At 34.9% G+C, this 13,449-nt stretch overlaps 1 protein-coding gene across 1 annotated transcript in view; it reads left to right on the top strand.

Annotated features, from left to right (window-relative positions):
* The window catches only part of DHX36 (DEAH-box helicase 36), a 51,048-nt gene that overhangs the window by 32,607 nt on the left and 4,992 nt on the right, over positions 1 to 13,449 (top strand). The window contains exons 15-20 of the mRNA XM_045539512.1: positions 78 to 221; positions 2,344 to 2,461; positions 3,810 to 3,908; positions 11,008 to 11,181; positions 11,315 to 11,401; positions 12,674 to 12,757. Coding sequence (XP_045395468.1) covers positions 78 to 221; positions 2,344 to 2,461; positions 3,810 to 3,908; positions 11,008 to 11,181; positions 11,315 to 11,401; positions 12,674 to 12,757 — 706 coding nt within the window. The remainder of the gene's footprint in view (positions 1 to 77; positions 222 to 2,343; positions 2,462 to 3,809; positions 3,909 to 11,007; positions 11,182 to 11,314; positions 11,402 to 12,673; positions 12,758 to 13,449) is intronic.

The raw sequence follows: 13,449 nt of genomic DNA, 5'->3' as shown, positions 1-13,449 counted from the left end.
TAGGCCTCTTAGAGGTTAATAGTTGTTTTGATGTGGTTTTTTTTTTTTAACATTTTATATATCTGTTTTCCAAATAGCATTACCATAGATGATGTAGTTTATGTGATAGATGGAGGAAAAATAAAAGAGACACACTTTGATACTCAGAACAACATCAGTACGATGTCAGCTGAATGGGTTAGTAAAGCTAATGCCAAACAGAGGAAAGGTCGAGCTGGAAGGTAAGTGGGAACTTTGTCCAGAGTCTTTAGAACACAAAAATATTTCATGTAACAAAATGTTTTACTGGCATTTAAAGATATTTATTAGGAGATATTTTGAACTTCATGCAGGGTATTTTTAAAAAGGAAAGTTATTTCAATCATAGTTTATTTGAAAAAGTATCAGCCAAGTTTTCTATTTTGTGAATTTTTTTTACCTGTAGTTCTTAAGTCTGGTTGATTAAAATTAATACTTTTATTCTTACTAGTTATGTTACTTGTAATTTTGTATCCATTGCCTTTTTTAAAAGCAGATATTACCTAATAATAATAACAGTTAATTTTATTTGAGTGTCAGGTCATGTCCTAAGCACTTTATATATGTTACCTTGCTTAATCCTCACCACAGTGCTACAAGGTAGGTTATTTTCTCCATTTTAAGAGTAAGGAAATTAAGATACAAGGAAATTAAATGAATTGTCCAAAGTCACAGTCACACAGCTTTGTAAATAGTTAGAGCCAGGATTTGAATCCAGGCAGTCCGGCTCTGCAGCCTGGACTCCTAATCACTGTACTTTATATAGCAGGACTGATTTTTTTACCCTTAGTTACTAAGGAAAACACAAAGTCATTTTTTCCCATTGATGATGTAGTAGCATAAGAAATAAAATTTCTCTGTCTTAATGGTAAGAAAAATGATTTGTCTTGAACTTCTACAAATAATTGCACTTATTTCTGTATTTTAATGCACACTTCACAGTATTTTTACACTCTTATATGAGTGATAGAATCACGTCTGGAGTTGCAGAAGAGAGTTTTTCTTTTTCGTCTTACACATAGAACAAGAGATTCCTATTAATCTTCAGGTATAGACTTATTTAAGTAAGAAAATGAGAATTGAAAGAAAACTTAATACACCATTTTATCAGCCCTTTAAGTTTATACGATATCTGTAAAGTTCTGACTTACTTGCTATAGTCTTTGCAGATTATCCCAACATAACTTGATTTTTGGGCCATTTATTAGATTATACAGTTGATGCTTTTGAACCAAAATCATGGTTTAGTCAACGAAGTGTATTCTCCTCATTGATTATCAGGGAATAACTTGATAGAGAATCCAGCAAGACTGGGATTTTCCTGTGTAGACCCATCATCACTGAATACTGATTCAAAATATATTCACTATAGTGAACAGGTTTTGGCATACCTTTATATATGAGCAGTAAAGACATTAGGCCTTATTATTATTATAATATGAGTAGAGTATTACATTTTAATGAATCATTCATCCCCACTACTATGGTGGAGGTTAACTGTGGAATTATAATGTTTAATTTAAAAGGAAAATCATCTTTTGTAGGGTTCATGGATATAAATTCCTTTAGCAAAGCCTAATTAGGTTGATGGTTATTTTGGAGGCCAGAAAGAGCTATACTGTGTGGTTCTTAATGGAACTACTCTTAGTTTCTACTAAAGAGATGTTTAGCCATGTTACATAATAGATGCTGGGTCTTTGTAAACCCATGGCGGAAATAGCTAAGATTTTTAGAATTTTTATTCCTGTAGCAGCAAGAGCCTATAGAAATATTTCTTCTGCTTGAAAATATGTTGAATATATTAAGTTACCTCTTCACATCTATCCTTATCATTGTCCCAAAAATATCATTCATGTCACTGGTTGCAAATATAAAACAAAGTTTTAATACACCTCTGAGAGCTCACTAAATAGAATGTACAGTATTTAAAATGTTTTTCAATAATATAGACAGTTAACATGGATTTGTTATATAATATGATCACAAGGCATATTTGAGGTTACAACTCTTAGGCTTAACCTAAGTAGACTGTTATTGCTGAGCACAGTAATCTGAAATCTGTCAGATATAGGGAACCAAATTGTTGGCAGAAGGAGGAAGTCTTGTATTTCTTCTTAAAACTGGGACATGGGGATAGAAGGTTTAAGGTTTTTCCAAACAGATGGGGAGTCAGCATGTATGATTCATAAAAATAAAATAATAATTATGTAAACTAGTTATAATGTGGCTTGTAAGAAATAGATATTGGCTACTTTCCCTGGTTATTATTTTCTCTGGAGTTCTAAACAGTCATTGATAACTCCCCTCCACCTTTTTTTTTTAAAGAGTTCAACCTGGTCATTGCTATCATCTTTATAATGGTCTTAGAGCAAGTCTCCTAGATGACTATCAACTGCCAGAAATTTCAAGAACTCCTTTGGAAGAGCTTTGTTTACAAATAAAGGTAAATTAGGTGGGAGAATTAAGAAACTAAATGGGGATGATGTTTTAATTTTCAGCATCTTTTATGGAAGAAAGTACTGTATTAATCTGAGAGAAAGAATTATTACCATGCATTTGTTTTGCATGTATGTTAGTAAATTGTGTATTTAACACATTAACTGCCATGTGAGTCGTATTTAGCTCACACTAGTTTTGAGTCCAGGGCTTCGTGAAGCAAAACCTGGGCAAAACCCTGCCGTTGGTTCATGAAAATCTTACTTGTTGATGTTCTTATTATAGTTAATACTGACAAATTAATTCTAAAAACATGGATTAAATGAATAGAAGTCAGTCAATTTCATTTTTATTAAATTAGAAAGGATTGTTTTGTTTTCAAAGTTTTTATTCTGTTTTCATAATAAAATATTGTGGCCTCAAGGAAAAATTTTTTTTTTCTAGTGTGGCAGTCAATGTGTTAAACTTCCTTCAAATGTGTATTAAACTGTTTTTAATTATGTACTGATCTGGAGTAGCCAGGCTGTCTCTGTGTGAATCCCACCTCCCCTGAAAAGCTAGTTCTATTCCATTGGGCAGGCAGGTTACTTAAATTAACCTCATAAAATTCTTGAATGGTGCCTGGTACGTGGTATCATAAGTGCTCAATAAATGTTAACTACTTTTATTACATCTTAAAATGTTATCCCTAACTACTTACCATTTTTTCAGCATCTTATATTTTTTGATATCTTTTGTTGAAGATAATTGGTAAGCAGCTTGTTTGTTGAGATTTTATCCAGCTACTTTTTCTTTTTTTTTTTTTGAGGCAGAGTCTCGTTCTGTTGCCTGAGCTAGAGTGCCATGGCGTCAGCCGAGGTCACAGCAGCCTCAAACTCCTGGGCCCAAGCAATCCTTCTGCCTCAGCCTCCCGAGTAGCTGGAACTAGGCACCATCATGCCTGGCTAATTTTTTTTCTATATATATTTTTAGTTGTCCAGCTAATTTCTTTCTATTTTTTTTAGTAGAGAGAGAGTCTTGCTCTTGCTCAGGCTGGTCTCGAACTCCTGAGCTCAAACGATCCACCCACCTCAGCCTCCCAGAGTGCTGGCATTACAGGTGTGAGCCACCGCACCCAGCCACCAGCTACTTTTCTTAATAGAAATTTAAGAGAGTTGCTGGTAGAAAGTAGTATGTAGGCCTTTAAACATATTTTTATAGTATTATAAGTATAATTTTAATTCATTTTGGTAAAATAACTTGAAAATCACGTATAAGTTTGATGCTTTGAGTGTTCAACACAAGTAGAACTAAATTATTACATCAATGTATGATATATGTTTAATTATATTTGTCTCTCCCCTCACCCCCTTCAGATTTTAAGGCTAGGTGGAATTGCTTATTTTCTGAGTAGGTTGATGGATCCACCATCAAGTGAGGCAGTGTTGCTCTCCATAAGACACCTGATGGAACTGGTAAATTTTATTTTTTATTTTTTTAAAATTCTGACAAATTTAAAGTGTTAGAGCATGTAAACCAGTTAATTGTAAAATTTATTCTCATTACTGCAAAGTAGTCCAGTGAATGTGCAGTGCCAAATTTGGTTCACCATTAGGCTCTCAGCTTCGGATATAAGATATGCTTTAGAAAATTAAACATTCGTAGTTTTGTGATGTTCTTATATGACTGGGCCCTTTTTGCAGTTTTATTTCATTGCAGTCCTGATTTAAAATTACGTAAAATTTTTAAATTACTGATCTTCATATGTTTTCTTGAAATGAACTTGATTGGTTTATTCCACTCTTCCTGATTACCATGATATGTTAGAGCTTTTGTCAAGTCCAAGTAACTTAATGGTCCAAGTATGGTCATCTTATAAAGGCAACTCTTATATTTTTTGAAGAAACACTAACTGGGTGGCTTTTCTCCAAAATACTGTATTCTTCCATCTGTCATTTTACTATTACAACTTATTTTCTTAGGACAAGGTTGTCTGATTTCATTAGTTCCTTTTTATGAAGTCAGTGTTTTAAGAAACCAATTCCAGTGTTTTAAGTGACTACTTAGTTGTCAGCCATATCTGCACAAGACCATGTTGAGCCAGGCACCGGACTAGCTCTTGGTTATTGTTCAGTGTGGGGAAAAGGGTGCTAGGGGTTAGAGCTGTGTTGTCCAGTATACGTGACACTAGAGCCATATGTGGCAATTTAAATTTTGAATTAAATTGGAATTCAGTATCTCATTGCATTCACAGGTTTCATAAGCTCTGTAGGCATTAGTGGCTACTGTATTGGACAGTGCAGAAATAGAATATTGCTGTCATTGCTACAAGTTCTGTTGGTTAGTGCTGGGTTAGAGGATGCCAAAGATATATTTTACATATTACACAGGTTTTTTGGGCCATCCATGTAGATAATCTTGGAGAATTTGGTGACATTGAAATATTGTAATAGCTTTTGACATAATAAGCTGTTTAAATGAGAAAGCATTATAAATTATCTACACTTCTCTATGGGAGTTTGGATTAGAGTTAATGAGGTTACTGGTGTTTCAGGAAGTGGTGAGATTTTACTATTGACCTCTTTTCCCCTTTAGGCTTTTAGCTCACAGAAGATGGTTGTTGAGAGCTAGGTAGTGATCAGAGAATCAACTTACTTATGGTAGAGATGGACAACCACGTGACTCAGCTGGACTTGGAAGCCTCAGCGGGATTATTTCCTGTCTTCCAACTGAATAAGAAAGCCAGTCTTAGCCATTTGTAGCCAATACAATCGTGAAAATGTCAGCAAACCCTTGCCAATAGTGGGGTTGGGGCCCACATTTTTAAAAAATGTTTTTATTGTGAAATATATTAATAGCCTGTGCATCTAGGAAAATGGAGCAAAGCAAAAATGTGCAGCTTAATGATTTATCGCAAATTAAACACCATGTAATACTTACTTACATTAAGAAGTAAGAATATTCCCAGTATGCTAAAAGTCCCCTTGTACAATACGCTGTTCCAGTTACACCACTGTCCCTTACTCCCAAAGATAACCTCTGTTGTGACTTTGATGATATTCTCTTGCTTGTCTTTTACTAGTGGTTTTACCATACAAGTATGCATCTCTATAAAGAGTTCAATTTAATTTTGCCCATTTTGGGAACTTTACATGAAGTCATACAGGATGTGCTTTCCCTTTTTTTTTTTTTTTGGTCAGGGGAGCAAGGCTCTGGATTTTTTTCACTTAAGATTGTGAGATTTGTCTTCATTACTTTTGTGTGTGTATGTGTGTGTGTGCCATATTTTATTTTATGAGTACTGAAAGACATTTTTGTTATTTCCAATTTTGGGCTATTACATATAATGCTGGTATGAATATTCTTCAATAGTCAGTGTTTCCTGGTGCACTGAGATAGAAGGTATAAATGTATGATCAAGTTTGGTAGATAATGCCCAACAGTTTTCCAAAGTTGCCAAACTTTACACTCCTACCAGGGGTGCATGAAAGTTCCCATTGCTCTGTAGCTTCACCAACACTTGTTATTAGGTCATTAAATCTGAAATGTCCGATTTTGAATTAAAAGTTTAATTTATTATGTCACAAACAAGAAGCAGTACAATTAATCAAAGTATGCACCTAAACTATTAGCACAGTTTTGCCACCTTAACAGTAGCTTGTGTTTGCCAGCAGTGAAGAAGCTTGAAGAGCTAGTGATGATGATATCTTGAAAAGCGTTTTCCACAGCTTGTTGAGAATTGAATATTTTTCCTTGCAAGAAGTGGTCCAAAGCCTGGAAGAAGTGGTAGTCAGTTGGTGCAAGGTCTGGTGAATATGGTGGATGACAGAGAGTTTCCAAGTCCAGCTTCTATAGTTTGAGGAACATTGTTTGTGCAACAGCATTCTCTTGCAAGAGGATTGGCCTGTCTCTGTTGACCTATCTCAGCTGTTTAATTGCAAGCATCCTCATCATTTCATCCAATTGGTTGCAGTAGACATCCCCTGTAATCAATTGACGAGGTTTCATGAAGCTATAGTGGATAACACCAGTGCTGTACCACCAAACACACACCATTAGCCTTTTTTGATGAATATTCAGTTTGGGACTGTGTTTCACCACTTTATCTTTATCCAACCATTGTGCCTAACACTTGTGATTGTCAAAAAGAATCCATTTTTCATCACACGTAATAATACAGTGTAGAAATGGTTTGCCTTTATGTTGTGGACAGCAAAGAAAGGCAAGCTTTGAGACAATTTCTCTTCTGATGCTCATTTAACTCACGTGGAACCCATCTATCCAGCTTCTTTGCCGATTTGTTTCAAGTGGTCCAATATTGTTGAAATAGTAATGTCAAACCTTGCTTGCTGCTAATTCACATGTAGGTTGAGATGGATTTCCTTCTACTACAGCTTTCAGCTTATCATTATCCCCTTTGGTGTCGGGTCAGCCATGTGGCTCATTTTCAAGATGAAAATCAGCAGAATGAAACTTCTCAAAGCATTGCTGTACTGTGCATTCATTAGCCATATACTGCCCAAACACTTCATTGATATTTCAAGCTGTCTGCACTGCCTTGGTTCCACGATGGAACTTGTATTAAAAAATAACACGAATTTTTGGCTTACCCATGGTTTCACAAGAGTTCCTCTAAAAAAAAATTGAGAGATAATCACAAGCCAAAACATGCAGTTGAAAGAATGAAGATGTACCTTCACAATAAAAAAGGAAACAAGAAGTGTCAAAGTGAAATGTCAGAGATATCAGCTGTCAAATTTAGCACTTAACACATTAACTGGCATGTGTGTTGTATTTAACTCATGCTAGTTTTGAGGCTGGGGCCTCATGAAGCATATGTAACTCACATGTCTCTTCACCTTGGCATCCGTAAAACTATTATTCAAGTTGCATATAACTCACGCACAGAAAACAATAAAAAATAAATTTTTCAGGCCAGGCGTGGTGGCTCATGCCTATAATCCTAGCACTCTGGGAGGCCGAGGCGGGTGGATCGTTTGAGCTCAGGAGTTTGAGACCAGCCTGAGCAAGAGTGAGACCCCGTCTCTACTAAAAATAGAAAGAAATTATATGGACATCTAAAAATATGTATAGAAAAATTAGCCAGGCATGGTGGTACATGCCTGTAGTCCCAGCTACTTGGGAGGCTGAGGCAGGAGGATTGCTTGAGCCCAGGAGTTTGAGGTTGCTGTGAGCTACGCTGACGCCAGGGCACTCTAGCCTGGGCAACAAAGTGAGACTCTGTCTCAAAAAAAAAAAAAAAATTTTTTTTCATTAGATTAGAAAGGATTGTTTAGTTTTTGAAGTTTATATTCTATTTTTGTAATAAAACACTGTGGCCCCAAAGAAAAGAAAAATTTTCTAGTGTGGCAGTCAAATGTATTAAGGAAATCTGACATTTCATACTTAATAATCTAATACTGTCAGTCTTTTATTCTAACCATGCTGGTAGGTATGTAGTAGTTTTAATTTGTGGTTTTAATTTGCATTTCCATAAGTATCGTTGAATTTGTAAGCACCTTTTCATATGTTTTTTGCCCATTTAGATGGTCTCTTTTATAAATGTTTGGTGCCAGTTTTTCTGTTAGATTGTAGATCATTATACACTTCCTGTGTACTCTTTACCTGAACCCTTTATCAGTTGTGTATTATACATGTCTATATTTTCACCTTTTCTCTTTTTAGTAGTATCTTGATACACAGAAATCCCTAATTTTAATGTAATCAAATGTATCAGTCTCAAAGATTATTGATTTTTGCCTTTTAACAACTCTCTACTCTGAGATCATGAACATACATTTTTAAAAATTTTATTGTTTTATCTTTCACATTTAATCTATAATCCATCTGCAGTTCATTTTGTACGTGTATGGTGAGGTTGGAGTCAAAGGTTTTACATATGTAGATCCAGTTGACCCTTGACCAAGAACTGTTTATAGAAAAATTCATTGTTTTTTCTTCTTTCTTCTGCAGTCTTTGTCATAGGTCAAATGTCAGTAGATTTGTGTGTCTGTTTCTAGGCTTTGTTCTATTCTGTTGGTCTATATTTCTATCCTGAGTGGGTTCCACACTGCCTTAATTACTCTAACTTTGTAATAAAACTTGCTATCTGGGACAACTAATCACTCCTTTCCAGTCTTTTTCAGGAGTGTCTTGGCCCTTCTTTGTGCTTTGTATTTCCAAGTACATTTTAGAATCTTGGGATTTGGATTGTGATTGCATTGAATCTGTACATCAGTTTGGGGAGAACTGATATCTTTACAGTATTGAGTCTTAGCAAACAGGGACATCATCTATCCCTCCATTTATTTGGCTATTTAATCTCTCTCAGTATTGTAAGAGTTTTCTGTGTAGGGGTTTTATGCATCTTTTTTTAGATTTATTTCTAAGTTAATAGTATTTTTGGATTCTACTCTAACTTTTAAATTTTTCATTTTCTTGTGAGTCTGATTAATACAGAAAAGAAATTGGATTTTGAATGTTGACCTTGTAATCATTAATGCTGTTAAATCCCTTATTCTAATAACTGTATGTAGATTTTTTTCTGCATACACAGTCACAACTTTAAATAATTAATAATTTTATTTATTCCTTTCCAATTCTCTAGGGCCCTTAGTACAATGTTGAACAGAAGTAGTATGATAGTGTACAAATCTTTTTTTTTTTTTTTTTTTTGAGACAGAGTCTCGCTTTGTTGCCCGGGGCTAGAGTGAGTGCCGTGGCATCAGCCTAGCTCACAGCAACCTCAAACTCCTGGGCTCAAGCAATCCTACTGTCTCAGCCTCCCGAGTAGCTGGGACTACAGGCATGAGCCACCATGCCCAGCTAATTTTTTCTATATAGATTTTTAGCTGTCCAAATCATTTCTTTATATTTTTGGTAGAGACGGGGTCTCACTCTTGCTCAGGCTGGTCTTGAACTCCCGACCTCAAGCGATCCACCCGCCTCGGCCTCCCAGAGTGCTAGGATTACAGGCGTGAGCCACCGTGCCCGGCCCTAGTGTACAAATCTTGTCTTGTTCTTCTCAAAGGGAAAGTTTTCAGCAAGTTGTCATGGACTATAAAATTTGCTGAGGATTTTTTTTGTAGAAGCCCTTATCAAATTAAGGACATCTTTAGTTTTTACTAAGAGATTTTCATTACATATGTGTAGATAATCAATTTTATCAAACACCTTTTCCACTTCTGGTGAGGTTATGATCTGACTTCTCTAGTTTGTTAATGTGTTGAATTACATTAATGTTTCAGATGTTTAAACAAGTTTTTATTCTTAAAATAAATCTAACTTGCTAGAATTCAATTTGCCATTATTTTGTTTTGTGTTTTTCATGTTTAGTTTTCCTTTCATCAGATGTCCCTGTCAAATTTAGGTATCAAGATATGGTAGGCTCAAAAAACAAGTTGAGCGTATTAAGATTTTTTTCTTTATCTTTTTCTCTGAGAGAGTTTTAAGGTTGAGGGCATTTTCTCCATAAATGTTTAGTAGAAATCTGTGTCTGATGGGATTCTTATGGATTCTATTTTTTATTATTTCTTGTTTGTGTCTTCTTGTGTGCCTAGTTATTTTAATTGTATACTAGAAATTCTATTTATAAAATTCTTTGTAGATAAAAATTTGAATGAACCCTGGGATGAGGGTAACTTCCTCCAACAAGAATTTATGTTGCTTCTGCCAGGAGAAGAGGGACTATAGGCTCACCTCTCTGGACGTGTGTCCTTTCCTAAATTCTAGACTTGTAATTCTTTTGTTAATTCCTGGGTGTATTTAAGCCACTTTCCTAGCTCTCCACAGTGGGATGGTTGGATGAGGTTACCTAGGGAATCAGAGCAAAAGTCAGTGCTGTTTCCCAGGGTTCTAGATATGTCTTTCATCTTTGGCCTTCCTGTCTCATGCCACCTAAACTACTAGAATCTAGGGCCGTGGTCCCCAACCCCTGGGCCACAGACCAGGCTGTAGAGCTCCATGCCACACCCTCCCACTCCCATGGAAAAATTGTCTTCCATGAAACTTAGAAAAGGGGGAGCACACAGCAGGAGGTGACCAGCAGCTGGTGGTAAAGCTTCATCTGTGTTTACAGCTGCTCCCCATTACTCACATCACTGCCTGAGCTCTGCCTCCACCGCCACACCCCCCCACCCACATCTGTGGAAAAATTGTCTTCCATGAAACTTATCCCTGGTGCCATAAGGTTTGAGAACTGCTGATCTAGGGGTTATGCATTGCATATTCCTAATATACGATAGTGTCTCCTTTGTTTTTATTTCTTCCAGAGCTCCTGTACTTTATACTAGGTGATTTCCTTAATTTGACTGAAAGTTTGCTAGTTTGTTATTTCTGTTATTTCTCTCCTAATACTTACAGAAAAGCCAAGTTGTTGATTAATTTTATTTTTGTTTAAATAACTTTGTAACCTTTGCTGACCTCAGAATTTATGTTTTGATGAAGAAAACTAAAGCTGAACAATATTAGGGTATTTGGGCTTATAAGACTGAGTACTGGCCTAAAGCATACTAAAATAGACTTAAATGTAATGTTTTACAATGTCTATTTTAAACATAAATTCTTCCTTTACAGAATGCTTTGGATAAACAGGAAGAATTGACACCTCTTGGAGTCCACTTAGCCCGATTGCCAGTTGAACCACATATTGGAAAAATGATTCTTTTTGGAGCTCTGTTCTGTTGCTTAGACCCAGTACTCACTATCGCTGCTAGTCTCAGCTTCAAAGATCCCTTTGTCATTCCATTGGTAAGAAAGATTGAGTATAGGCATTTTTAGATACAGAAAGTGATTGCTTAGATACACTTTTCATTAGCTGTTTATTAGAATGCTCTCTTATAGCATCAGAGCAATTTAAATTGCCTTTATGTTTTTTATTAAGGGAAAAGAAAAGATTGCTGATGCAAGAAGAAAAGAATTGGCAAAGAATAGTAGAAGTGACCACCTGACAGTTGTGAATGCATTTGAGGTATAAATAATTAATTTTAAAAAAAACTTGTTCTGTACTGATAGATTATTCAAGTGAAAAGCTGATAATGGGATATGAGCACATTTAACCTTTTAAAATCTATAATATAATAAATATCAGGAATGCATTGCTGAGAATGTTTAAAATTATGTGAGCATTTGAAAAAAATTGTAATTTGTTTTCAATTTTGTAATAGCTCATTACATTTACTCGTTTGGGGAAAAATGTCTGTTTTGGAATAACAGAACAGGTAAATAATTTATTTTAAAATTTTATATTTGATATTGTTTCTTGGTATCCTTGTCTTATGAACATTCATGATAGTCTCTGTTTATTAATAAACTACACCTATATATTGTATTCAGATGTAACATTTTAATATAGTATCATAATCATCTGCATAATTCAGATTAGACATTGTCTGCTCCCAAAAGCCAGACTTATCCAAGGATAAACATTTATCACTCATCTTTGTAAAATTTAAATGTAATTTGGTTTTTAGAGGTAGCATCTTTTTTTTATAACTGTAGGTTCAGTTTTGTACTGCATATTATGGGAAAATGTATGGGTTTTTTTCCCTTTGAGTTCATTCAGCTTGTGTTTCCTTTTTCCCCATTTCCCTCCTCTAGCTAAAAGAAGTTTGTGAATTTGAATATATATAATAGCATTGAAGTTTAACAGTATACTCTTTTTGATTAATATACTATGTATAGTTATAGTGGGATTTTGTGCAAAATATATAATTTATGTACAGGATGTCCCACACATGGCTGTACATAGGGAAAATGAGAAATGGTAGCTAAATGTACATTTATGTACAAAATAGTCATTATAAAATTGCATGGCGACTACAAAGGGAAAAATTTACAAAATTGTATGAAGGCTACCAAGGAAAAATTTTACAAAATTGTAGGAAGACTACAGAGGAAAAATTTTGTAAAATTTTGTAATGACTATTTTGTAAATGTACATTTAGCTACAATTTCCCATTTTCCCTATGTACGGTGACTTTTGGGACACCCTGTATTACTATTTAACTTGTGCTTAATTGTGTAAAGGTCTGGAACTTCAGTGGTGGTTATCTCTCAGGGACTATGACCGTGGGGAGTTTGTCTTTTTAGTTTGTAAATTATAAAATTCTTTGAATTTTTTACAAAGAAAATTAAATATCAGTAGAAGATTAAACTATCATTAAATAAAGACAGAAACCAGTAAGTAATCTTTGCTTTGAGGAGCAATATAAATAGATTTCTTGGTTTCTTTGTCCGATAGGGCTGGGAAGAAGCTAGGCGACGCGGTTTCAGATACGAAAAGGACTATTGCTGGGAATATTTTCTGTCTTCAAACACACTGCAGGTAATGGTTAATGTTTTGCAGTAATTATCATATATGCTAGATTAGAGAATATATGTATTTTGTACAACTAGATCTGTAGCAAGAAGTTAAATATACAGAAATTGTATGTATTTGTTATATACAAAATTATAGGGAGAATATTAAATGAACTGCAACAAAACAAAGATATGTAATAATATAACAAACAAAAATCTCTAATGGCTAAGAAAGGAAACAAGGTTCTAGAGTATAATAGCAAAGCACAGTAAGGCTCAATTTCTGTTCCTTTCCCTACCATCTACCTGTCATTTTGATGATTCAACGGAGAATTTTCACTAATACTCCTAAAGTCTATTGAAAAATATTAAATAGACTGGATATCTTTAACTTTTCTGATTTTTGTAGTGAAATCATTGCATGGCAGGTGTTTGTAAAATGGAAGAAAGTAAACAATAGGTAGGACATATGCACATCAGGCTTCAGACTCTGCACTGAACTGGGACTCTCAAGCCAGTAGGAATAGGAATATCTTCACCTTCTCGCAATACACACGCACACCATCTGTGTGGCATGAGGCATTTAACAACCCTACAAAGTGGTAAACAGTGATCTAGCATATAAGAGCCCAATCATTAGCAAAATGAAAAAAAGGATCTTGACAACTCTGATACTACAGACAAAGGAAAATACAGAACACAACATGTTTCAACAGA

The sequence above is a fragment of the Lemur catta genome, chromosome 1 (genome assembly GCF_020740605.2).
Source record: "Lemur catta isolate mLemCat1 chromosome 1, mLemCat1.pri, whole genome shotgun sequence".
Classification (NCBI taxonomy): domain Eukaryota; kingdom Metazoa; phylum Chordata; class Mammalia; order Primates; family Lemuridae; genus Lemur; species Lemur catta.
Note: the sequence above shows the minus strand (reverse complement) of the source record. Positions and strands in the feature narration are given on the sequence as shown.